This window comes from Mus musculus, chromosome X (assembly GCF_000001635.26).
Source record: "Mus musculus strain C57BL/6J chromosome X, GRCm38.p6 C57BL/6J".
Taxonomy (NCBI): Eukaryota; Metazoa; Chordata; class Mammalia; order Rodentia; family Muridae; genus Mus; species Mus musculus.
In genome coordinates this window covers 164,161,953-164,188,893 of record NC_000086.7, presented here as the reverse complement: position 1 = coordinate 164,188,893, position 26,941 = coordinate 164,161,953, and the positions used below count along the sequence as shown (strand labels likewise).

Below are 26,941 nucleotides of genomic sequence, written 5' to 3'. Positions count from 1 at the left end.
TATTAAGACAGATGATAATATAGAAGCTTGATTGGAGAAATATGGCTCTCATGAAAAAAGGCACTCTCTGTTTGCTAATCTGTGTATTATACAAATGCAAAGATACTAAATAGCCTCAAATGATTTTGATGGATTTGTGATCCAACATTACCATGAACATATCAAATTTATTAAGTACAAAGTCACTCTAACATTACACTATTATATTGGAGTCTCCAACATAGCATGTCTAACATGTTAATTTAATATAGTTTTAATCAATCCTTGGGATATATATATATATACATATATATATATATAATTGATAATGATAAGATTTATAATTGATAATGATAGGTTTCTGGTTCCTAACGTCAGTGTATACAATCTGAGCACCAATCATTTGGACTGATTTTATAATTTCTCAGTCCAAGATGACAACTTTGTCCATACAATGAGAGCCAGAAATAACAGACACATAAGCACACATAAGATCAGAGGAGTGTCTAAATCTAATAAGTATTTATTGAGGTCGGCTTTGTGTTCACCATTGCTCAGACCCTGTGAGAAAATACAAACAATTTCAGAGACTGGGCACCCATCTCACAGATCGAGCATTCATCTGGAATTTTCCCTTACTCCACAATGGGAGAATAATGGAAGTAGTTTCTGACAGGCATGCTCTGGGTTCGTGGAGTTTCCTGTGCTAGCTGTGTCTTGTTAGAGAGATGTTGATCAAGTTTGGAAGAGAAAAGGTCATGGTCTCTACCTGATGTCTGGCTTCTTTCTCCGTTGAACTGCACCTCCAAAGAAGGGACAGTCCATTTCAAGTATTACTGTGAACAAATTCCTACAGTACTTGAAGTGAGAAGTGTGAAGGCAGAAGCCACAGAGCATGACGTCACACTTGGATTCAAGTGACCAGCGAGCACCATTCTCAACCTCAACAGTCCCACCAGTTCACAGCCCAGATGCCACACCGAAGCCAACACTTGCCCCCAAGAGACATCATCTCATCTTCTAACTCCAGTTACCCAACCATATCACCCTGGATAGACTGTGAGGCCAAAGGCACATTTCCCTCTTTTATGCTAAGATAAACATCTCTATTAATAAACAGAAGAGATGTCAAATCCTTAGGCAGAAATAAATACTGAAAGCAATGTCAGTGAAGATGTCCACTCAAGTCTGATGCTCTTTGGACAACGTTTACTGAACAGATCATAGTTTTGATAGCTAATGACATGTGTATACTCTCATATTTTGTGTACTATGAAGTTAGCATTTACATACAGGAAGATGACAAGTGCTTTGCTAAAAGGAAGTCTGAGCATCATCACTGTTTTGGAATCCTGCATTGCTTTCTCCTTTTCCAATGTCCATCGAGTCATAAGGGTTCTCTTCTCTTTTTGTTTCATTTTTCCTGTCAAATAAAACAAAGTCTCCTTATTAAAGTGATGGTAGAAAGACACTTACTTACACTGACCCAAAGGATAACTGTCAAAAAGTCTGATGGCACCCTGTGCTAAGGATGCTGAGTTGGAGAAAAGGAGAGCTTTCATAAGCTGGTGCTGTTTGTACATTAATTCTGCCCCTATGAGAACAGTTCAGAAGTATTAATTAAAATTAGAATTCATGATGATTTTAACCTAGCCTTTTACCTGCTGGGACATATCTTGCACCTACTTTAGCATGCACAGGAAATTGCCTATTTGAAATTGTTGTATTTTTTAAATAGACACAAACATTTGGTAACCATGGGAGTACCCATTTGCTACAAAGTGGGCAACTACATTACCAGGCAAATGGAAGTGCTTTACATAGCCAATCTGAAAGAATCTCTAAAATATATTGCTTGGGAATTTTTTGAAAAATCTGGAAATACCTCTAAAACATACTAGTTGGTAAATAAGAATATGTAGTGCATAGTTCATTTTACTAAAAACTGATAACTTTGGTTAAAAGGAAACTCAGAAACAAAGAATGGTAACGGAACTCTATGACCCCCTTGTATTTTTGAACATTGTAACCATGTTGACTGCACTACCTAGAAAGTGCTTTGTGCACATCTGTGTATGCGTACACATGTGCATGTGTGTAAGTGTGTATGCTACATTGCACACGTGGGGATCAGACAGCAATATCCAGTGTTGATTCTCAACACCCATTGTGATTGAGATGGGGTCTGTTGCCTCTGCTGTGTACACCAGGCTGAGTGGCCTACAGACTTCTGGGGACTTTCCTGCCTCTGCCTTCCATCTCCCTGGAGGAGTGCTGGGATTATAGATGCTTGCCTCCTGTATCTGCTTTATATATGGGCTCTGGGGATTCAAAGTCAGGTCCTCATGCTTGTGGGGCAGGTGATTTTACCCATCTCCACAGCCTTGCTTTTTCAAATGAAGTTATTTGGTAGAATCGAGAGATCTCTATAGTAAAGAAAATTAAATAAAATAAACTAATTTGTGTAAAGATTCAACTGAGAGTATGTTTAAACAACTGAAAACATGCAGATAATGTTGTCAGAGTGATACAAAATACTAAGTTATTTGAACAGACCAACAAGAGTTAATACTTTCTCAAGACAGGAGCTAGAAGTCAGTCCCTGGTGATTAAAGCCCTCAATCAACTCAGCTCTAGAACAAATTAAAGGGTGCCTGCCCATGAACTCAAATGATAAATTTGAGTTTCCCAAGGAGGAATGAAAGTAACTAAAGAGTAGTAGTTTGAAGCACCTCATTCTTAGATGACATTACACTTTGTGCTCCATGTCAGTCTCTGTGGATGAAGCAAGAGTCATGAGTGAGAACAATGCCTTACTGAGTTTGCAGTCTGGCTATGCCACTGTGGATAGGATGCACTTGACTACAGCATCCCAATAAACCTCAGGCTAGACATCTATAATATGTGAGCTTGCTAGTAAGGTAAGGTACTGCTAGCATCTGACAAGATTCTATGGGATATATCAGAATATTTAGGGAGATAAATGTCCAAGTAAGTAATTATCCTGTGTGGATACAGTGTTATTTGTTGCAAAATTTCCAATTCATGCATTCTAAAAAGACAGATAAATCTAGGAAAGGATACTCACTTCTTTCGACCTTTGATCCCAGTGACAATCAGGATGATGATGCCAACCACTACCAGTGCCATCACAACACCAAAAATAATCAGCCATATGGTGACAGGAGGCTGGTAAGGTGGCTCAAGTGTTGGGTGAATCCCCAGAAACTCCAGGCTGTTATCATTCAGGCCAAAGACATCATTGATGCGGCCCCGAGACATCCTATTTGCAAAAGAGAATGCAGTAAATGGGATGCTTAGACCAAATAAAATTCTGCACCATTATTTTCTCCTTATATCAGGGTTCCCAAAGGGATTTAATATGCTTTGTCATTAGAATGTACAACTAAAACTTTGTGCAGTGGCACATGCCTGGGAAGCCGTGCTTTAGTATGAGGATTAGACAAATTTGAGTCAATCAACTCTGCAAAGCACGATCCAGTATCATCAGGGGAACATAGCAAGGCAGTCTTTTTTAAAGCCACAAAAATACACACCTAAAATAAAGATAAAATTGAAGAAGATAGGGCCAATAGAGAGATACAAACTTTTGACAACTACATGTCTTTCATACCTGGTAACCTGAATTAGGTCTATCAACAACCTTATTTGAAGTTTAAGTTAGAAATTTATAAAGAGGGGTGGGGGAGAGAAGTGTCCTAGAGAGATGGCTCAGTGGTTAAGAGGTTTTGTATCACTCTTCCAGAGGACCTGAGTTTGGTCCCCAGAACCCACTTTGGGCAGCTCACAAAAGTGCCTATAACTTCAGCCCCAAGGGATTGAAAGCCCTCTTCTTGACTCCACAGGTGCTGCACACATGCAGTTCACATATAAACACATAGGCTCACACACTAAAACGTTAAGAGAATAAAGTTATCACACAAATTCATAGGTTTCATTATAAAAAGAAGATTTTAGAATGAACAGATAGCTTAGTATTTATCATGTATAGATTCTACATTTCAAAAGTAAAGTTAGCATATTCGGCAAGAATTTCTCAGTCTTCAGCCTACATCTAAAATAAGTACTGACAACCAAGCAGTAGTGGCACATGCCTTTAATCCTAATACTGGGGAGGCAGAGACAGATGGATCTCTGTGAGTTTGAGACCTTCCTTGTCTACAGAATGAGTTCCAGGACATCCGAGGCTACATAGAGAAGCTTTGTCTCAAAATAATCTCAAACAATCAATTATTTTATTAAAATGACATTGCATCAAAAAACAGAAAAGCATACTTGAAAATCCCTCTTTTATAAATGAATCATATCCTACACCCAAGTCGCTGAAGAAGTTGACATTTGGAAGCAGCGTCACAGTGGGGCGTGGAAATGAGACCTCTGCATTTCTCAAGCACTGAAATTATAAGTAGCTGAAGTTGACGGAGTAGAAAGGATGGAGATTGTTGACAACAAAAACAGTATAATGGAGAAACATTTTGGTTCATAGAGTAAAATGTCTAGCCCACAGCTTCTCATCCATTGGTATAGCTCAGGTGACAAGGTCAGGTTCCATCAGAGAGGACAAGCAGCCAACACAGAGGTAGCCATAAGCCCTGGCAACCTCAAGAGTTAATCAAGTCATTTTTAAGAGTCATTTCTAGAAAAGAAAGTTTGAGATTTCCTGTAGCTTCTATCTCGGAATCCAGGCAGAGAAGGTGCTTTCATGACAATCTCAGGCAGCATTTTGTCTGAGGCTGATACTAGCCGTTTTGGAGGAGGAGAGTGAATCTTTGGGCATGATTCACACACCTCAATCAGGCCAAATTTTCTAGGCACACCCTATTCAGCAGGTCTGAGATCTGGTCTGAAGGGTAAATAGAATTCCTGGCATAGCTCAATAGTGCCACCTAGTGAGGTGTCAGGGACAGGAAACTTAGTAAGCATTTTGCTTGCTTGTGACCTTCCTTCCTACCTACTTACCTCCCTCCCTCCCTCCCTCCCTCCCTCCCTTCCTCTCTCTCTTTCTTTTATTTTAATAAGAAAAAGAACCGTCTGTCCTCCATTCCTGCTATCTTGTTTAAAACAACTGAGGCAGTCTGGACAAGTGATTTCTTACGAGTGATCACTGCTCCATGGTAAATTCTTATCTTGGTGTGAAAAGAACCTAATGTTTACCTTCCTTGATTCCTGCTTTGGGCAATTCAATAACTCTTTCATAATGTCATAATGTCCCTGTACAAATGGTGGCAGTGTGTGCCCATTTCTTGTCTTCACTTTCCAAGCATGATAGCCAAACTTCCTTTAGCCAAAATGACTTCCCTTTTACCTGAGACCATTGTCAGGCTAGAGAGACTAGGGAATGAATATCACCAGAAAGAGTTCCTGGCCAGTGACTAGGGAGAAGTGTTAAAGATCTGAGCTCCTGCAGTCCTCTGCTGAGACAATTCGGGTACACACTCTACCGTATCCTAGAGTTGTCAGATGGGACTGCCTAGCAGAAACTCTAGTTCCTGACAATGATAGCTTGTTTGATAACTTGGAACCTGGTCACATTTCCCCAGGTCTCTGTCTCCTGTCCACAGTTTCTAGAGGAGCTTCTCAGCACTGCTTATGCTTGCTTGCTTGCTTTCAAATCAAGACCTTCTCCTGGCCAGTCCCCAATCAAAACCAGTCTCTTGCTGTTGGATTATAATAGGATCAAGAACCCAAGTTTGTGTGGTTAAAGAGATGGTTCCACCAGCAAAATGCCTGCTGTACAAGCACAAGGACTTGAGTTCTGATGCCCAGTACACATATAAAAGAGCTGGGTGTGGTAGTACCCAGCATGTGTCTACTCCGATGCTAGGAATTGGGGGAGATGGGCAGATCCCTGAAGTTCATTTGCCAGCCCACCTAAATTGATTAACATTGGGTTTAGTGAGACATCATGTCTCTAAAAGCAAGGTGGTGATGGGTCAGAAAAGACAGCTATGTCAACCGTTGGCTTCTACATGTGTAACCATGTCACATGTACACACCCACACACAAATCCATACATAGACCACAGACACCACCACCACAGCCACAAGAACAACCCATGTTTTGAGATGAGGTAAAAGGCATAAATGATTTTAAATGATGTCCAGCACACAATATTACACGAAATGTAAGCTATTGGCGCATTAGCTAACTCCATCTTTACATAGTTTGTTTGAAAGTAGAATGTCACCTGATGGCATCTTCAACTTCACTTCTAGGAATGACATCAGACACATTTTGGGGTGAGGTGACAAAGAAGTAGAAGGAGACTCTTGGTTTCAAATCACTCACTCGTACATCTTCCTCTCTGTGGGGGGGGGCAAAAAGAAACATATATTTCTTCTTTCCTAATGAAAGAAAGAAAGAAAGAAAGAAAGAAAGAAAGAAAGAAAGAAAGAAAGAAAAAAGAAAGTCCTCCCCCTGCCAGTGGAATGGAGATTAGAACATGGCTCCTGGATGAGGAGACACAGAACAGGGCAAACAGTAGAAAGATAGAATTGACCAAGAATCTTGACACTATCCAAAGCACATGAAATCAGTAGCATAAAAGTTGTAATACCCCACATTCTAAGCATGGTAATGCATGCTTCTAATCCCAGCACTTGGGAGGCAAAGGCAAGCAGATATTTGAGTTTGAGACCAGCGTAGTCTACAAATCAAGCTCCAGGACATCCAGGGCTGTTACACAGAGAAACCGGGTCTTGAAAACAGAGAAAGAGGCAGGGTTGTAAGACCACCTTCGATACTGTTTTTCCTGACTATCACACAAAACCTACATCTGTTCAATTCTTTTTAATGTCAACCTAAAACACCAAGGGAATCAAGAATTCTATAGAGGCAGTGGTGGTGCATGCTTTAATCTCAGTACTCAGGAGGCAGAGGCAGACAGATCTCTATGAGTTCAAGGCCAGCCTGGTCCACAGAATAACCAGCAATACACAGAGAAACCCTGTCTCAAGAGGGAGAGAGAGAGAGAGAGAGAGAGAGGCAGAGACAGAGACAGAGAGAGACGGAGACACACAGAGAATCAAGACAAGTAATTGGTGACCTATAAGTATGAGAAGCAACATGGTAGACAGTGATGCTTCAGTGTCAGAGACAGAATGTTAACATTCTCTGGCTTGGCTCTATCCAGCAAGTGTTGTATAGCATCTATTGATGAAGGTAAAAGTAGGGCTCACTATACAGTGTGACAAAGCAATGCTCACACAGCTCCCGGAGTGATCCTAGCAAAAAACAAGGCAGACCATGTGGAGATCTATGGTCTTTGAATAACTACTTGACCACCCCAAAAACCAAAGTCTATGCAATGGCCTTGAGGCCCCAATGAACTTTCTGTGCTCATTTTTGCCCTAAAACTGCCCTGATCATATCACCTATTTGCCCTCTAGTAGATGCTTCCCCATCCACAATGGCCTTGCTGTTCCATTGCCATGCAATGGCTCTTACTTCGTTAGACTTTGTGCCTGTTGTTTCCCTTGCTGAACAATTTCTCCCATTGTCTGCACTGTTGGCTTTTCTGCTTCTCTCCCTACTTCTTAATGTTAGTGGTGTCCTTTCTAATCGCTAACTCACTTAAAGTTGAACATTCCCCCAGCCTCTTACCTCTCCCTGTCCTATTGTGTGTTTTCCTCCATAGCTCTCTCTCTCTCTCTCTCTCTCTCTCTCTCTCTCTCTCTCTCTCTCTCCTGATATAAGCTCCAAGAAGAAAAGAATTTTCTTTTTTTTTCTACTTTACTTCTAAGAGTGAGATGAGAGAGATGAGAGTGGACAGAGACAGAGAGAGATGTTTAATAACAACGTTCATAGCATCTACAAGATAAACCATAAGCATCTTAAAAGAAAAGGAACCCAAATTCCTGGTTGCCAAATAAAATTCTGGACTATGCTTATGCCAGCAACCCTAGTTAAGATCAGTAGACTCCAAATAAACAAGGTAACAATAGAAAAAGAGGTACAAGAGTAAGAGTAGAAGAAAGAATTCAGTGGGAATCGTATGAGAGAACTTCAAAACGCAGCATATACATATGTGAAATCTCCATTCAAAAATACAGAAACTAAAGTATATTTGGATATTCTCCTTGATTTGATGTGAAGAAAGTTTAAGCTCTAGAGTAGTGGAGCAGGGAGTTATTATGTACAGAATCTAGCAAATTGCCTAGTCCTGCAATGACTGGATGAGCCAGGGGCAGGGCAATACCCAGGGGTGCTCCTCCTTCTCAAAGGAGAAGGGGAGGGGAAATAGGGGAGGATTTGGGTGAGGGGATACTTGAAGGAGAGGGAACTGATAATGGGATGTAAAGCAAATAATAATAATAATAATAATAATAATAATAATAATAATAATAATAAAATCTAGCAAATCAACTCACAGAAAAGGAACTGTCTGGTTTTTGATTATTGAAAAATACTTTCTCATGGCATATGCAACAGATGATCGGAACAGGAACATTTCGTTGTTGGTCCATTCATACTGCAAATTCAGAAGAAAGACACCATTCAATGGGGCGGGGGCAGAGGGAAATGGGAGAGTCCTCCTCACTATTCCAAGGGTTTTGGCCATCAAGTCTTTGCCCTCCAATGTGAGCATGCATCCGCATTTGGTGGTTGGAATGGATTTAACTGACTATTACATGAAGAGTTTCCGATTTCGAAAATCTAGGATGAGAACCAAGAATTTACATATCTACTACCCCGGGAGGTGCTAATGCAACCATTCCTGTTTCAGGGGCCCATCGGTCCTTTCACTTTGGTTTGATATGACTTGAAATAAGAGCCCTGAGGATAGGTTTATAGATAGGAGACAGCCCAAAGTTGTGTGGTTTGTGTGGACTGTATGTATTTTGTAGGCAACTCTAGCTTTTACTGTTTTATTGGGAAGTCTCGGGTATTTGAACCATGCATATTCTATTGCCAGAGAGGGTTAAAGGTAGCATTCGCCCTTTCTTCCAGTGGGTGGCAGTAGAGATCAATAAATGACAAAGGAGTTTCCTTTCTCCGGTCCCTTTCAGAGAAAAAGCAACACAGAATCTTAGGAAAGAATTGTTTTCACTTAAGCTTGGGTTTACCCATATGTGAAGTATGGGTTTTTTAATAGTGATAGTTGTATATAACTGTTGTCCCTAGTAATTCTCTGGCTAGGACTTCCATATTTTAAACATTGAAAAGCTAAATTCTTATGATGTCTACCATGAAATGACTTGAACTGGGCAAATACTCTGGCCCTGCTGCACATAGACACTGAAAGTACCTCTCATCAGTGATCGGCTTTAGAATGTCACACCATCAAATTTGCATGGAAAGGGAACATGGATGCAAATGCCCAGACAAGAGAATCGAGACATTTCCTGATCTGCCAGGACTAATTTCAATGTATTAGGCCAAAGATGAACTAATAAAAGTGTGATCAAAATAAATATTCTTTTGAGCTTTCAATGCACATTAAAAAGTGGGAATTTGCACTCAGGGTTGAGAAACAATGGACTTGTGCTTCTCCAATTGCTGTCTGAAAGCCTGTTCTTTTCTGAGAGACAGAAAGGGAGTGAATCCCAGTGGAGAGGAGCTGGGGAGGAGCTGGGAGAAGAAACTGTAATCAGAATGTATTCTATGAGAAAAGAATCAATTTTCAATAAAGGGTAAAGTTGCTTTCCTGTGTTTTCATTTTTAATGCTTGTGTTATGTACATTGGTGTCTTAGGTATCTATAAAAATATAGCAAAATTTTTCAAGTCTTGGGAAATATTTAACTTTTCAGGAAATGGGGAGGTAGAAACTGAATCATCGAGTCTATACCTTGACACGTCAGTTTTCTGTAGAACATTGGACTGCTTTATCTGATTGTCCCAGGTTTCTAGGACACACCCAAGCTGTTCATCCCATCTACCTGAGACAACATGCCCTCTCCTCTTTCCTAATCAAAGCTGCTATTGAAAAGGAGACTACTTGGGAAGAGGAAGGGGAAAAGTGAAGGTGGGCTGAGAAAGACAATAAATGAAGGCATACATTACCATCAAAGTAAATTATGTAAATGTGTGAAAATCTCCCAATGAAACCCACTTTGTATAATTATTACTACATACTAAGAAAATTGTCTCTCTTAAAAACTTGTACTTCCCAGGGCTGGATCAAGTGAGATAGATGTTTATAAATCTATAAATAATAAGATTTTCTATTAAATATTTTGTTATTCAAAAGTGTATCTTTAAGTCAACGGTTCTCAAACATGCCTGTACTTAGAATCTCTGGGGAAAATTTAAAACTCCTTATATTTTAAAAATACCCTTATTTTTGTGTAGGAGTCTATTGCTGGTACCATGCACATGCCTGGTGCCCGTGGAGATCAAAATAGGGTACAAGAACCCATAGAACTGGGCTTAGGAATAGTTGCGAGCCACCATGGCAGTACAGCGAACCTGGGTCCTCTGCTAAAGCCACAAGTGCACTTAACTGCCAAGTCATCACCCCAGCTCCAGGTTAAAAACCTCTTAATGAGGCTGGGTATGGTGGTGCAGGCCTTTAATCTGAGCACTCAGGAGGCTTTCTGGGAGGTTAAGGCCAATCTCATCTACATAGCCAGCCTTAACTGCACAGTGAGACCCTATCTCAAACAAAAAAGAAAGCTCTTAAATCTTGGTGTCACGCTCCAGAACAATTAAGCCAGCGTCTCTGGAAGTGTAGCCCACACACTCATATTTTGAAGACTTCCCATGCAGTTCCAATGTTGAGCCAAGCTTGAGACTCGGAGTTTCCCAGTCATCCCAATGTATGCAAACCACATGGAGGGCTGACAAAAATGGGGATCCTGATTAAGCAGTTCCAGGGCTGGGACCTGAGATGCTGCACTTTTAAAACAAGCTTCCAGATTTGAAATTTTTCCCCATAAACCAGACAGTTAATAAAACAAGTACATAAATGGTTAATAAAACAAAATCAACCAAAAACCTAAGAAAAGAAACAACTCCTCATCATATAGCCATGACCATGTCCTTAAATACAAGTCATAGAGATGAGTCAATTGTGAAGGTGGGAGTTTGATAATTATAGTAAAGATGTTTCAGCACAGATCTTCATAACACACCCAAGGTAACAAGTAAACAGTAGACATTGCCTATCCCGTAAGAGATGGATTACAAAGGGAAAAAAAAGTTAAGGAGGGAGGGAAGGAGGGAGGGAGGGAGGGAGGGAGGGAGGGAGGGAAAAATGGAAAATGGGAGAAAGGAAGGAGTCAGTTGAAGGCCAGAGCTGGGCTTAGTTTTAAGCAAACCATGTGTCCTTTTTTGCTTTAGACCACACTAGAATGGGATTTCAAGGGAAGAGAATGAACTGAGGAAAAATGGAATCACCATTTAGAACAATACTCACTGCATTAGCTCCAAGAGCTGATTTTAGGCTTATCCTCACTTTAATGCTTTGGTCGGCATCTGGTTAAAGAGAAAGTTCAGACCGGGGGTTTAGATGACAGACTGACCACACATGTTTTTGTCCCTTGTCAAGACTGCAGTAAGGTAATGGCAATAGGATTTTTATAAAGGGCACAGACACAGCTTTTACAAAATGAGAAATGATGAGAAGCTGGTAGCTGCTTTCTGAGAGAATCATAAGTCACTGCCTGATGTGTACATAGATGAGATTACAGGCCACAAAGGAGTGAATCCCAGAGAAAGCTTGGGATTCTGATGCAGCTCAGGTGGGAAGAGTATGGGAAATTGGTACTGAGGATGTGGTTAAAACAATTTGGAGATGCCATGGTTCTGCACACCATCATCACTTACTCAGACAGCCAACTGGAACTTGTTCTTCAATAGAACAAGAAGTAAACCTGGAAAGAAGATATGGAATCCAGGAAACGGGATTCAACTCAGAAGAACCAGGAGGTGATTTCGAAGGACAGTTATGGCCTATGTTAAGAGAGGAACATGTACAACTCCAAGGGGAAATTGCAAGGGATGAAAATAAATAGATACATTCTACTAGTTGGCAATAAAGAAATGTTCTGCTTGATGATGAATTGTGTATGCCAAAAATGGGTGAGTAGAAACTCTGATACAGACAAGCCACTTAAGAGAGGATGCAGCATACTGTGTTACTTGGCTGTGCAGGTGGCCAGATATAAATATTGATAACTGCTTTATAAAAAAATATCCCATCAATACTTTACTGAGACAGTGAACAGTGGACATGGAAGAGGAGCTGGGAGAGGAGTTCTAACATTGATAATAAGACAGCAAAAGAAACAAGGTTGGAAAGTTATTAAAGTGACTGTCAGAAACACATGGTCTAGCTGATGACAGTGTTTGTCTTACAAGAGTACTTTAGTTAGGTGTTGTTGTTGCTATTGTTTTGTTTTGTTTTGGTCAACTTGACATTTTGTTAGCTGGGAAGATGAACCTTAATTGAAAAATGTCTCCATCTGATTGGCCTGTGGAATATTTTCTTCACTAATCATTGATGTGTGAAGTCCCAGCACACTGTGGGCAAAAGTGCCCCTGGGCAGGGGGTCCTGGGAAAAATCAAGCTGAGCAAAGCTTGGAGAGCAAGCCAGCTAGAGTGTCCCTCCACGGCCCCTCTTCACTTCCAGCCTCCAGATTACTGCCTTGAGTTCCTGATGATGAACTGTAATGTATAAGCTTAAAGAAACCGGTTCCTCTCCAAGTTGCTTTTGGTCATGGTATCTTTATCACAGCAACAGAAACAATCTAGGGCAAAGAATCAGGTTCAAAGGGAGTAGGAGAGTACTAGACTCTTACTGTGAAGGTGAGACAAGTAAGAACATGTGACAGAGTTTGTGACACCATCTAAGAAAGAGGAACACATATTGAGCTACGCCACAGCCCCCACAAAGCTATGGCTAAAGGACACCAAGAGAAACAAACAAGGAACAATGCACAATGTGTGTGCAGTCAGTGAACTCACATGGGCTCCATTCAGTGTTCCACCCCACAAAAGAATTTCTGTTCTGCTCTTTCAGCCAGTCAAACAACGGTTGGAAGTAATTGAGCAGTGGTTTTACATCCATATTCCTTGCTCCTACCACATTTTCCAAGGCTTTGGTCCAGGGCTCTGAATTTCCAAGACTCAGCATCTTGCTATATGAAACAAATAAACAAATAAACAAAACCCAACCAAGTGTGAGTCATTTTGAAGGGTGCCAGGTGGGCATACCTCTGCATCTACACTGTTTATACTTCTTCTGTTGGAATTAACTAAATTTTCTTCTGCCAGATTATTAAAATAAGGCATATTATCAACCTCTCTTTCTTTCCAATTGTTCAAAAGAGAGCCCTGTAGTTATCACATAGAGACAGGAGGTGGCCCATCCAGGCTTCACATGACCTAGATTCTTGTCTCATTCCAAATTGAACATTCATTTCATGGTTCATTGGAGAAAGTCTGAAGTTCCAATTTTGGGAGGGGGTGGGGGCGGAGGAAGCAAATAAATTAAATCAAATCATAGGCATAGAAATTAGTCATATGGGATGCTAAGAGAGGTTCAGCACATTGAGGCATTTCTTACAGCAACTTCTGCCCAGCTTCAGTGGAATTTGAGATGTCACATTTGTGCAGAGAACCATTATACTTAGCTGCTTGACAAAGAGCTTCTTGAAACTGGAATTGGTAAATGGTCCTTGTGTAATATCTGTACAAGTAACAAAGAAACAAGCAAAAAGAAGGCTCATGTTTTATTGTTGTAGTAGAGTCACAGATCCAGGGAAATAATTAAATTCCTGGCCCAAATAATCCCAGAGGTGAAAAATCTTTCTCTAGAAGAAAACCGCCATGAACTCTTCAGATGCCGCACATACTCTTTGCATTGCATAGATTTGGCCGTAGAACAGTTTTGCTACTGTGTCACAGGTTAGTCACATTTGGATTGCTGTGCCAGAGTTATTTATAGCTCCTTCCTATAAAGTGGTATCAAGCTGGTCCTAATGCCAGGTAAATACATTCCCATTTTTACAGATACAGGAGGTGAGGTCCACACGTGCCTGCATCCAGGAGTTTGAGACCAGCCTGGGACATATAATATGTCTCTGTCTCAGACAAAGTAAACAAGAATAATAAAAACACTCCTTAAGTGCATAATAAACTCGTGTGTGTGTGTGTGTGTGTGTGTGTGTGTGTGTGTGTGTGTGTGTTGTCAACTTGCCATAAGCTGGAGTCATCTAGGAAGAAGGAACCTCAATTTAGAAAATGCTTTGTTCACATTGACCTCTAAGCTAGTCTGTGGAGTATTTTCTGGCTAAATGTTTTGTGTGGGAGGGCCCAGACCACTGGACAAGGTACTACCCCCTGAGCAGGTGGATCATTTGAGGTACAAGAAGATAAGCTAAGCCAGCCATGAAGAGCAAGAGAGTAGGCAGTGTTCCTCAGCAGCCTCTGCTTCAGTTCCTGCCTCCTACCCTGCTTGAGTTCCTGTCTTGGCTTCCTTCAATGAAGAGACAAAGCCATATCCTCTCCAAGTTGCTTTTGATCATAGTATCTATCACAGCTATACAAAGCAAAGTAGGACAATCCTTAACAATAGGCAAAAGACCTCGTATAAGTTTATTTAACCTGATAAAACATTGAATTGAAACTGATAATCTACCTTAAGCTTGGGGATAGGAAGGAGATAGACAAGCCTTGTAATTATCACTTCATCTAGCACTGTTTAAGTTTTTGTCATTAGCCCCAGCTATCCTTTAAGCCCTATTTACTAACAGAGAGGAGAAAACTGTCATTTACCGAATGAATGAGTAATCATTAGAAACATGGAACAGAGATGCAGGGTCACAGTATGTTTCATCATGAGGCAGAGGCTCCACCACACCAACGATCTCCCGCCTTGGGAAGAAAAGGGAAGTCTACATTAGTGAGGGACGGACCATCAAGAGAAGGCAGATCTGAGCTCAACTACAGCAGTCTCACCTGGCAATAGTATTTATATTGAAACTGATTGTCAGTTAAAATAAAATAGAATCATTGTAAAAGCCAGAAAACAAAGTGTGCTGTGAGCTTTCCTCACATTGCCTTAATTCAATCAACACACACCATTAGAACATATCTATATTCTAAAACACTAAGAATGTGCATAAAACACATTGTATGGTTACAAATATGCTGTGAAAAACCTATAAATTCCTCTCAGACATCACATGTTATGTGCTCCTGTTGGACAGAATTTTGTAAAATTGAAATCTTATTCTTCAAAGCTAATTAAGATGTGAAGCCTGCCACCCACCTTCTAAGGCAGTTAATCCCTTAAGATCCCTTAGCATCTAGGTCTTCTTTTAGTAATGCTTTATTCCCTTGCACTTTACTTATTAGTATTTATTAGTTACATAAAATCATGGTTCTTGTGACATCATACCTGTATCTAATATATTTTGATCATCTTCAAGTCCTTATTATCATATCCTGCCACCCCCCCCCCCACACTGTCCCCTTCCTATACCTCTGAGGCCTCCTACTTTTGTGTATTATCTCCACTGTTTTCCTTAATTCTTTACCATGTCTTTCCCTGTGATGTGTGGCTTTTTGCATGTAAACTCCCCCTTGCCACTGAGACATGAGCTCTGAGAGGATACAACTGTGTCTTAGTCATCTTTAGAGGTCTAGTAATAGATCTGTGCCAGAATACTAAGCAGAAACTTCACTTCTGATTGATAAATGACCAAATGAGCAATCCATACATTGATGGGATACTTTAAGGGTCTGATTCCATAATAATTAAAATAAATTAGCAGGGATCCAAAGGTTATCCCAGTCAGAAAAAATGGTAGAAAAGCCATATAGGCGTTAGTTTTGGACTTTAGGTAAAAGGAATATAGTTTTGTCCTTTATTGTTGAGATTTTTGTAGGCAACTTTAGCTCTTTGTGGACAGCTTTGCTTATACACAAACATTAGAAACACTGCTAATTAATTACACATTTCTTGTCTTACCTTTTGGAAAATGACTTTTGAGACAATATTCTAGGAAATGATTTCAGGAAACATGATCAAAGTGCTGAGAAAGGAAAGCAGGACTCCTCCCAAAGGACATGTTATCAAGCATATCAGTAAATAAGTAATGTGAAATGATGCCCTTTCCCCGGAAGTCTGGGACTCCGTGGATGTGACTCAGGGATACAGAGGAGCTAAGGTATTTATCCACCAACCGGCCCATCTGTCATTGATTGAGGCCCTGATAGGGATGACATTAGTGTGTTAGCCCCTCCTGGCATTTGAGTTCAGACCTCTAAAAAGCCTGCCCTCAGGCAATGAAATAGAAATACCAGTGTGTGTGTGTGTGTGTGTGTGTGTGTGTGTGTGTGTGTGTGTGTGTGTGTGGTTTAGCAACATGCTTTTAATTAAACAGTAAACCCATGAGGAAACATTTTGCTGATTTCAAATTCGTTGACTTACTTCATCTCCCACCACTTTTTCATCCACTGCTCTTTGGGAATTTCACCCCGAAAGACCATCCACCTCCACTTCTCTAACATGTAAGTAAACGGTAGTGTTCCAACAATTGTCAATGCCTGTTTCAGTAGGAAGTTTATCTCTGTTTCTGAAAGTAAAACGGAAAAGAACAAATATTAAGATGGAAACAGAAGCATACGTTTTGTAAGAGAACTTTCCTAATCACAAACTATTATTCCTCCTCAAGGTGGAGTTACTGCAGGATAATTACATGAGAAATATTGGCAGTGGACATTGTGTGTGTTGTATGTTTATCTTCTCGGATGATGGATTTGGAACAGGCTAAAGCCCTGGAATAGAACAAGTAAGTAAAATCCACAAATTAACTAATCCTTACTTTTTACTAGTTTCAACTGCCTTCTTTAAATACCCCCTTATCAGAGTTAATTAGGGCAATTTCATCTACTTTCCCAAGCATACTGTTTATTCTTGAGAGCTGCATGTAGCCAGTGTCTGTTAATGTCTTATTCAAGACTGTATACCCAGTCCAGTGTCTGCTCTGTAATGCTCTTTTGTGAGTCCTTAGTAAATAAGCAAACATTAAACAGATGTGGTGAAACCTTGTAAACCAGGGCAGGGAGGTATTTTTTTTTAACACAATAGACTGGCTATGTAAATGACAACAATGTCTCGTGCATTTCAGAGAGATGTCTATCAGTGACAGAGTGACAGTGACAGAGCCTAACGCGAATGAGAGCCTCAGTCCTGTCTCCAGCACTGAAAAGAAAAAAGAAAAAGAAGCCAGAAGAAAGAACCCTCCAAAGTTTCACTACTGGTAAATGGTGCTTGTAGAGGTAGATGCATTTGCTGTAATAGAAACAGCACATGATTTACACGTGTTTCATAGTGTCATGCTACTCCATTAACATATGCACCCATTGTATTTCCATATATTAGCTGAAAATAAATTTAAAGACACACACACAAACACCCTAAATGGACATCTCTATAGGATACCATCCACTGGATACTCAAAAGTACAATGGACTTCAAATGGACTGATCCTTCATTTTTCTCCTCCTTCCCTTCCTCTTGCCCTTCTTTTCTCTGGTGAAGTTTGTATGCATTGTTGTTTGAAGACAGGGTTTTACTCTGTAGCCGTACTTATTAAGAACATTAAATGTTTTTACAAGTTGTGTATGTTCTTTAGCCTAAAGAGGAAGTAGGGCTGCCTCCAGCACATCACAGAAGCTAAAATGTGAATGCAGGGATTATTATCTACTCTGTGTGTCTAGGAAAAATGCCAAACACATGGTAGGTGCTCAGTAAATTTGTTTAGAAAAATAAAGAGGCAGGCACTTTGACTCATGCCTAAAATCCCAAAACTTGTGAGGCTGTGGTAGAAAGACTGTTGTGAGTTCCAGGACATCCACGGCTACAGAGGATTCTGTTTGGTTTAACATCACTCACAAATCAAGGCCAGAGGCAAAGAAGGAATGTTTCAAGCTAATGCTTTCGTTGTGTGACATCATAAAAAACATACCGATCTCATCATCTTTGCCTATTCTCAAGGCAGATGTAAAAAAAGAAACATAAAACAAATCATTATCTGTTCATTAGTATGAACGAATTATATTTTAAAATTATGAAGGAAGTATGGTTACCATAAACTGCCTTTCCCATGTTGCTTTCTTCATCAAAAAGCACCACTACTGGTTTATAAACTACTATATCTGGTTAATAGTGACTAACCAGATATCAGACATAATGATGGCCTGCTACCAGGCCTTTGTCAGATCACTAAAAGCCAGAGACCAAGACAAAGAATTGTACACACAAGGATGGAACTCCTGACCTTGACTTCACTGACTAGGTGTTTCTTACAGGAGAACCAAGGCTTGGATCAAATGCTAATTAAATGCAGTGGGCTACAAACAAACAAAAAGACATGAAATAGGAGGGAGATTTGTTGGAAAGCATGGTTTTAGAGATAGGGGACAGGAATAAGAAAGAAAATGATGGAGGCTAGGAATGAGTGCACAGCCTACACGCATATATACATATATTATGAAAAGTAAAAAAAAAAAAATTTACAGAACCTAAAAAAAAATAGTGAAAAGAGGGGTGATAAATTCATGAAAGAAGCAAAAGCCATGACAACCTCACTGGATAATCTGGGCCTCTTGAAAAGTTGTAGTGTTTCCTCAAGCCCCCCCCCCCAAAAAAAAGAGATGGGCTGCCTCAGCTACTGGTGTTGAGGGATGGAATGGGTCTTTTGTTCACATGCCTTCTCTGTAAAAATAGTTTCAGAATGCCAGGTTCCTACTCTAACATTCTGGGGAAGTCCTTTGTTTTTAACCTAAAAATGACAGCCAACTATTTAAAATCCAGACACTGAGCAGCTCCATGGCTTCAACAAACCAGTTAAGTTCTGTGGGCTAGTTATCATCTTCCCAAATCCCATCCAGCTTCTAGTAGATCATTTGCAGGCCATTCCTCAGTTATCTCACTTAATTCCTTGTTTAAACCACAGTTTGCATGCTCGGATCCACACTTTACAAAAGAGAAGCTTTATATCAGTAGCAAGTCCCATAAACATTTTCCCCCCAAGTAGCATAAAGTAAAACAAGTATTTTCCTATAAGATGCTGTTAAATACATTTCCCTATATCAGATTAGCCCCCAAACAAGCCAAAAGAAAAATTACCGCTATCTTCTTGAAAATCGGATGGCAGAAGACCAATGGATTTCAGATGCTTGGGGGTAGCTGCAGAAAGTGACATGATTTCTCCAACAGCTTCATGGAACCCTTCATTGGCTCCGTTTCTTAGCAGGAAAGGTTGCCTGGCATATGCCATGTCATATTGGATGTGTCCCATCTCGTGATGGGCTGTCAAGAAGTTGTCCATTGTGACCTTTGTACACATCTTGATTCTGCATAAAAACGGACAAGATTAAAGTGAATCTTACTTAATTTCCTTTCATTGCTAGAGTAGAGTTTTGTGGGGGTCGGATGACATGAAGATCTATTCATCACTGAGGTTTTACTATTTGCCCCTTATGAACCATTTACTCAATATAAAGGACTAAGTTCCATTCTTGTGCTCTTACACTAACAGAAAATGATACATAGAGCTCTATGCTACATAATTCTGAGATGAGTAGTGTGTAAGTGACAAGAGACGAAAAGCTAAATTCTTAAGATGATGTCTACCATGAAATGACTTGAACTGGGCAGATACTCTGGCCCTGCTGCACATAGACACTGAAAGTACCTCTCATCAGTGGTCGGCTTTAGAATGTCACACCATCAAATTTGCATGGAAAGGGAACATGGATGCAAATGCCCAGACAAGAGAATCGAGGCGTTTCCTGATCTGCCAGGACTAATTTCAATGTATTAGGCCAAAGATGAGCTAATAAAAGTGTGATTAAAATAAACATTCTTTTGTCCTCTCAAAGAGCAGCCGGTGCTCTTAACCACTGAACCACCTCTCCAGTGCAAGGAGGGTATATATATATATATATATATATATATATATATATATATTCTACAGCCAGTGGGTGACTAATACAGGATAGATATAAATAGCCCCTTGCCACAAGGTGTGACCAATCCTGATTTAAATCTGGCATTGGAGTGGTTCATGAGATCAGACTGGAGCCAAATCTCTATCGCAGGTTGCATTCTTATCTGCTTTGCCTGTCCAGAGCTGTTCCCTCACTTGCCTTTGTCTGAGAGGGTCTCCCCTTACATAAAATCACCAGCTGAAGCCAGGGAGCAAACCCAAGACACAAACTTGCAACCTGGGCATTAGAGTTCTGCTTTATAAATAAGGAAACTGGAACCCAAGATTACTTTGCTCAAGGTTGCCTGATCATTCAGTGACACACCTTGGATTCCAAAGCCTATGCTCATTCTGCCACATAGCAGACTCACACTGTCCTACACATATTTTTTGTCATTGTTGTTCTAGTCTAAACTTGCCGGCGTCAGCACCCACACCAGGTCCTGATACTTCTGTTCTTCCAACCTGCTGTGCTCCCAGGAGTCTGCCTAACCTCTTCTTGCAATTCAGGTGCAATTCCTAAGCCAATCACAAAGCACCTGTCTGACCCTATCTCCTAGTCCAGGAGCGGTCTATTCTGCTCTCTCAATTCTCTCTTATAGAATGTACTATTTTCTCCTTTTAATTCCAATTTGTTATTCATTTGTCCTGTCTCACAAGAGTGAGAGACAGCGTGTGAGACATATGGTCAACTGTCATAGTTCTCAGCACCAAACCTTTCCTAACAGGGGGTCCAATGAACCCTGTGACCACGAGACTCTAATGAGCATAAAATTTTCAAGTAAGCTATGTTCTCTATAAGTGCAGGGAGGGAACTGTGGACCATCTTCTTTTCCTGGGTGCAAGAAATGTTCTCCCTTGGACTTCCAGTCTTAGTACATAGATCCTTAAATCACATGCTCAAAGAAGTATAATGAACCCTTCATACACTGTTTCTCACTTAGTAGCTGCACTGTAAGTGACAACCCAACTACCTGAAGTCTCCGTGTCCCAGATCCCAAGCTGTGGGGTGGCAGACAACTTTCCGGCCATCTGCTGGCTCAGTCAGCATAGAGTTTGCCCAGAATCCTTGAGTCATATGAGGAAGGCCAACAGAAACAAAGAATTTCTCTGCCTCTTGAAATATCCTTTCTGCATCCCAGCCCTGGGGGAGAAAAAAAGAATATTGAATCCCTGTCGTATATATAATAGAAATTCTTCCTGCTGAAATATACATTTACAACTTTTGAACAGAGAAGTAGGCTTTTGCACGTTGCTCATCTGTCTCCACAGCACTGCCTCTAGAGAATTAACCTAGGAGATTATCAAAAGTTATGTCAAACAATTACATTGAAAACGATTTTTATATAATCAAAGAGGAAAAAGCCATCAAAATGATCAACCAATGAAATGTTTGTAGAATGGAAATTTTGTAGACACATAACTTATATTCAAAGAAATTGTATGGGTATAATAAAATAATAAGTGAAAAATAAAATATATAAATCACTTAGATGGTATTAATTGATCTTAATGAAGAAAAAGATGCATAAAATGTTAACGACAGACTGAATTATATGTAGGATTTTTTGTCCTTATGCTTCAGGTTTTGGTACTATGGACTTTTCCCTACAGTGATGTAAGGCAATACGAAGGCCTCACATATGCCAGACACCTCTAAGCATCCTGATCATCTTTCTTTATATTCTAAACACAAACAAGAAAATAGTGACCCAATTGCTGAAGACTACTCAACTCAAGCCAGCAGTTGTTGATTGGACTTCTTTAGGGGCCAAGACTCCATGTTAGGATTAGTGGAAGAAATGAACTAATATAGTCAACATGAAGGCATAGACCTTTGGAATAAAAAAGCCTGGTTGTAGCCTAGAATCCAAAGAGTATTTGAACTTCTCCATAGCAACTGAACTTTCAAAATGTTTTGAAACTATACTGAGATAGTCAGGCATGTGCTGCCAGCTAATACCTTTATAACAATGTCTTAGGAGACAACCAAGCCTGTTGAGACAATGAAGCCCATATCAAACAAAGCAAGCTTGGATATTTATTATATAGTGCCACAAATCATTTTTAGTACCAGAAGAATTATTCTGGTCTTGAGTATCAGTCATGTTTAGTGTTTCTCCTGTGTCAGCCCTAGCAGTAAGAAATTTAATATGAGAGTAAATACCATTATCGTTGTTATCAATATTATTGACTTTTAAAGGCTTAATGTCAAACTATTGTTACTAAATAGCATGGTAGCCTTCTAATTTAAACTCATAGTTTACTGACACACAAATCACAAAAATAGCACATGTCTTGGGGGTATAATGTGTGTTTTTATATACATATACATTGTATGATATTCAAATGAGGATATGCATATCCCTTTTCTCATTTCTTTCTTCAGAGTTATCAAAATAACGTAGTATATCATCACTCTCTGCAGTCACTGTACTGTGCAGTAGCATGTCTAAATTTTCCCATTAAGTGATAACTTAGTCTTCCTCCTTCGTCCCCTTCTCGCATGCTTAAGCCTCAGGCAGCCTCCCTTCTCCTCCTAGCTTCCATGAGATCAGCTCATACACTCCCACACATGAGTGAGATCATAGGTACTCGTCTTTGTATGTCAGACTTATTCCACTTAACAGAACACCCGCCAGTTGCATCTATGCTGTTATGAATAGCAGGAGTTCATTCTTTTATGGCTGCAAAGCATCCCACTATGTGCAGGTGTCATGCTTTCTTTACTCATCCCCACACAAAGATGTAGTTTGTGTCCATTTCTTGACTATTATGAATAGCATTCCCATAAATGTAGGAGTATTGTTAGCCCTTCAACATACTCAATTCATTTCCTTTGGATACACACCCAGGAATGGGGTTACTGGATTATATGGTCGTTACATTTTTAATTTCTCAAGGAAGTGGCTGTTTTCTCTCATGACTGTACTAAGTTGCATTCCCAAGTTAGTGTGGAAGGTTCTCTCCGAATCCTCACCAGCACTCAATGGGATTTTTGTCTTTTTTTAAATAGCCATTTTAACTGGACTGAGGTCGTCTTGCATTTTTGTTTTGACTTCCATTTTCATGATCATTGGTGGTGTTGACAAATTTTATAGAAAAACTAACCATTTGTGTGGCTTCTTTCAAGCAATATCTATTGCTCATGTTTTAATCAGTTTAGATGGAGTTTTGCTGCTGTATTCCGTATACATTCTAGACATTAACTCTCATTGCATATGCACATTTTAAACATTTTCTTGTGTTCTGTATGTTGTTTTCTCTGCTGTGCAGAAGTCTTTTACTTTCATGAAATTCTGTTTGTCTATTTTAGTTTTTGATTACTGCATTTGGGAAGTTTTGCCCAAAAATTCCTTATCCATTCCAATGTCTGGAATGATTCCCCTGTTTCATAGTCTCAGGTCTCATAGCTACATCTTTTGTCCATGTTGAATTAATTATTGGAACTGGTAAGAGGCAAAGGTCCTATTTGGTTCTTCTACATGAGGACACCTAATTTTTCCCAGCATTGAGTAGTTATTAAATAGGCTGTCCTTGCTCTAATGTAACGCCTTCCATATTGACATGTTAGCATCTTTGTTGAAAATCAGTTGGCTTTGAATGTGTAGGTTTGCTTCCAGGCTTTCTATTTTGTTCCAATGGTCTGTGTGTCTATTTTTAGTGTTTCTTCCTTTTAGTGTGTTTTGAAGTCAGAAACTGTCACATCTCTTCCTTTGTTCTTTGTGGTCAAAATCGCTTTGGTTATTAGGGATGGGAGCTTTCAATATCATATACATCTCAAGATTGTTCTTTAATATAGTATTGCTTATGTTGAATGAACAAAACAGCACAGACTGGTAAGCATAGTCAACGTATCTTGAAGTAGAAGAGAAACATTAGAGGAGTTAGTTACCTCTGACTGACTATCTTTGTGACTTCAGGTGCATCATCCATCTAAGCCTGTTTTGTGTCTTATAGCATGGAACTATCATGATACCAAGCCTGACACTTTCAGAATTAATATTAAGGAAAACAGCAACTACATAGTCAGTTTGGAAGGCTGCTATGCTTATCACTATACAACATACATGAAGCCACTGATAAAGGTTTGTAGCATCATGATGGCCATCTGCTGCTATGCAATAACAAAATGGACCTAGAAGAGTTACACGAATTGATGTTTTGCAGCTTTGGGGTTTTATTTGACTGTGAAAATTTCCCAGGAGTATGTTACATATGTGAAGGTCATTGCTGCATTACAACTTACAGATGTAAAGGGATTAATGAGAAAATACCTTCAGCAGGCATGCACAATTATTGTGTGGCCATCTGAAGACATTCTTTAGAGACAAATGGAAGTGTCTCATAATCAGAAATCTAGAACTTAATTAAAATTTAAAAATATCTAAGATTCTAATATAATTTCATTAATGGAGGAAAACACAATTTAAACAATTATATAAAAATGGTAAAAAGGGTGTTATTTAAAGGATTTAATATTAAATAGTAATAAAATAGTAATATTAACAAAATTAAAGTAATATTTGGTAACATTTCAATGGCAATTAATATCCAAAATAAGATGTTTCTGTTCATCACTATCCATAGAGATTACAGACTGATTACTTAGTAAAAATTGATTTTGAAAAACCTGATGCCAGCCAGCTGATAAATCCATATCTTATTGCTTATAGGAAAAAAAAACAAACCAGGTCATCTCAATTTTGAATGCCTCTCAACAAAACAAACAAGAGTTTCTGTTATTGAAGTTACTTGAGATCATTGACATTATAAACTACGTCTTCATTGAAAATACATAAGAAATAAGTTTAAGTTAGCTTGGATTTTATCAGCATGATTTCATACACAAGATCAGAACAGAGAGATGCAGAAAAGAAAAATGCAGTTGAAACATCTCATTGTTTTAAGGCTTCTTTTTCCTACCTGATTCATCATTGCATCAGTAACATCTATGTTTGGTTTCTGTGCAAAGGGAACAGTCAAAGGGTACAGATTTGTCCAAAATCTACCCCACATATCACCTGTTTACGAAAAGAATACATTAATATTTGAGTAAAGCAACCAAAATACAGATCCAATCTTTCATAGATGAGGTTGGCTGGGCAAAGCAGCCCCTCAGTATTTGTAAACAGTCTGGATTCTGCATTCCCTTTCCACCACTCCTGCTTCTCCTTTTAGTTCTTCTCTTATGTTAACTTTGCAACATTTCCCTCTCCATCACATGCACAATACTAACTGTACAAAAAATTATGTGGTTAGCCAAAGCTTGCTAGGGAATCTTCAGAGCTTCTCCCATTGTGAATTACTAAGACACAATTAAAACTGGACATGGTAGTGCGTGCCAGTAAGCTCAGGACATGGGATGTACAATGAGACCCTGTCTCAAACAAAGCAAAACAAAATAAAACATATGGAACAACATAGCTACTACACATTAGGTTTGTAAAAAGCCATCATACACACAACAAAATGTTGCAAATGCAAAGAAAATGATTAGTAAGGTCTAGTGTGGATTCAAAAGAGATCACATAAGTTCATCATTAAAGTTTCTATTTGCCAGGTGTGGTGATGCACACCTTTGATCCCAGTACTCAGGAGGCAGAGGCAGGCGGATTTCTGAGTTCGAGGTCAGCCTGGTCTACAAAGTGAGTTCCAGGACAGCCAGGGCTATACAGAGAAACCCTGTCTTGAAAAAAAAAAGTTTCTATTAACTGATGGCTAAGTTTTACTTTTAATACCTTAATAACACAGTTAACTAGGTAGCTGAGCATATCCAACAATGTGAAGTTGAATTCAAGACCAGAGATCCTAAAAAGGGAGATGGATCCAGAAAAAAAACAAACAAACTATAATAACAAAGAATCAAAAGCCTGGCACTGAAAATATGGAACCACACAATTACATGGAAAGCACTCCAGTGAATCCAATTATTAATAAGCAATAATAATAATTGTGTGTGTACATGTGTGCATGCATTCTTGTGTGTCATGTGTGCACATGTACCACAGTCCACATGGGGAGGCATGTGAGCAATTGTCAGAGGACGATTTTCAGCAATGGTTCTCTCTTTCCATCATGGTTTCTGCAGATAAGCACTTTTACCCACCACACCATTTTGCTATTTCAATTTACTAGAGATAAATGTGAAGTCCTAAAGTTACACTTATAAGTATTCACTACAAAAGTCAAGTCCATCCGGTACACAATGTCCTCCTCAGTGTCCCGCTGAGCTGTTTCCCTTTGACCATATAATACCAAAATCCCAGGCTTAGTCAACCAACTTGGATAAATACATTTTAAGCTAGAATTCTTCCTCTAGTCCTCTTAATAGAGGATAGATTTAAAGTCTACATTCATTTTAAATAGCATAGATAAGATAATGATTTTAAATGGACTTTTTCTGCTGAAAATGTGCTTTTAAAAATATTTCTGTAATGATAATAATGCTATTTTCAAACATTCTCAAATGCTTTAGATTGAGCCTCGCTCCAAAAGACAGTTTGAGTCATGGAAATAATTATAACAACAAAGAGCATAAAGGGCTCCTGCAGTTCCTTACCAAGCAAATGGGCAGGGAGGCATCCAGTGGGGCTGATGTAGGAAGGGTAGGTATCCATCAACTTCCTCCTCACATAGGCATGAAGATGCTCATACAATGGCTTGATCTGAAAAGTTTTAGACCAAGAATACTTCAGCTTCCAATATGCAACTCTAGAAATAAGAATGTCTTCATACAGGACAGTTTCTTCTCCTCTCAAACATTCTGAAGAGTTTGGGAGCATTCTTTCTTAACTGATATTGACTCTGACTAGCCCCACTGCATAAATCAGTATGAGAGCTTGGAGGACCGCAAGGCCCCAGAGAAAAGCTGATGCCAAAAAAATAAATCATTCTGAGATGTTACTGACTTCTTTTGTCAGAGGACTCTTTCTAGTAATCAAGAGAGAAAGAGAGAGAGAGAGAGAGAGAGAGAGAAAGAAAGAAAGAAAGAAA

The 26,941-nt window shown here is 39.5% G+C and overlaps 1 protein-coding gene across 2 annotated transcripts in view; it reads right to left on the bottom strand.

The window, feature by feature from the left end:
- Positions 1–475: 475 nt before the first annotated feature.
- Ace2 (angiotensin I converting enzyme (peptidyl-dipeptidase A) 2) overlaps positions 476–26,941 on the bottom strand; it is a 49,077-nt gene continuing 22,611 nt past the window's right edge. For both annotated transcript variants that reach the window (NM_001130513.1, NM_027286.4), the window contains 13 exons: positions 26,508–26,613; positions 24,872–24,969; positions 20,920–21,089; positions 19,084–19,310; positions 16,381–16,525; positions 14,721–14,819; positions 13,510–13,632; positions 12,909–13,081; positions 11,358–11,416; positions 8,370–8,470; positions 6,188–6,304; positions 3,068–3,262; positions 476–1,402 (listed from right to left, as the gene is read on the bottom strand). In NM_001130513.1, coding sequence (NP_001123985.1) covers positions 1,294–1,402; positions 3,068–3,262; positions 6,188–6,304; positions 8,370–8,470; positions 11,358–11,416; positions 12,909–13,081; positions 13,510–13,632; positions 14,721–14,819; positions 16,381–16,525; positions 19,084–19,310; positions 20,920–21,089; positions 24,872–24,969; positions 26,508–26,613 — 1,722 coding nt within the window. In that variant the 3' untranslated portion in view covers positions 476–1,293. The remainder of the gene's footprint in view (positions 1,403–3,067; positions 3,263–6,187; positions 6,305–8,369; positions 8,471–11,357; positions 11,417–12,908; positions 13,082–13,509; positions 13,633–14,720; positions 14,820–16,380; positions 16,526–19,083; positions 19,311–20,919; positions 21,090–24,871; positions 24,970–26,507; positions 26,614–26,941) is intronic.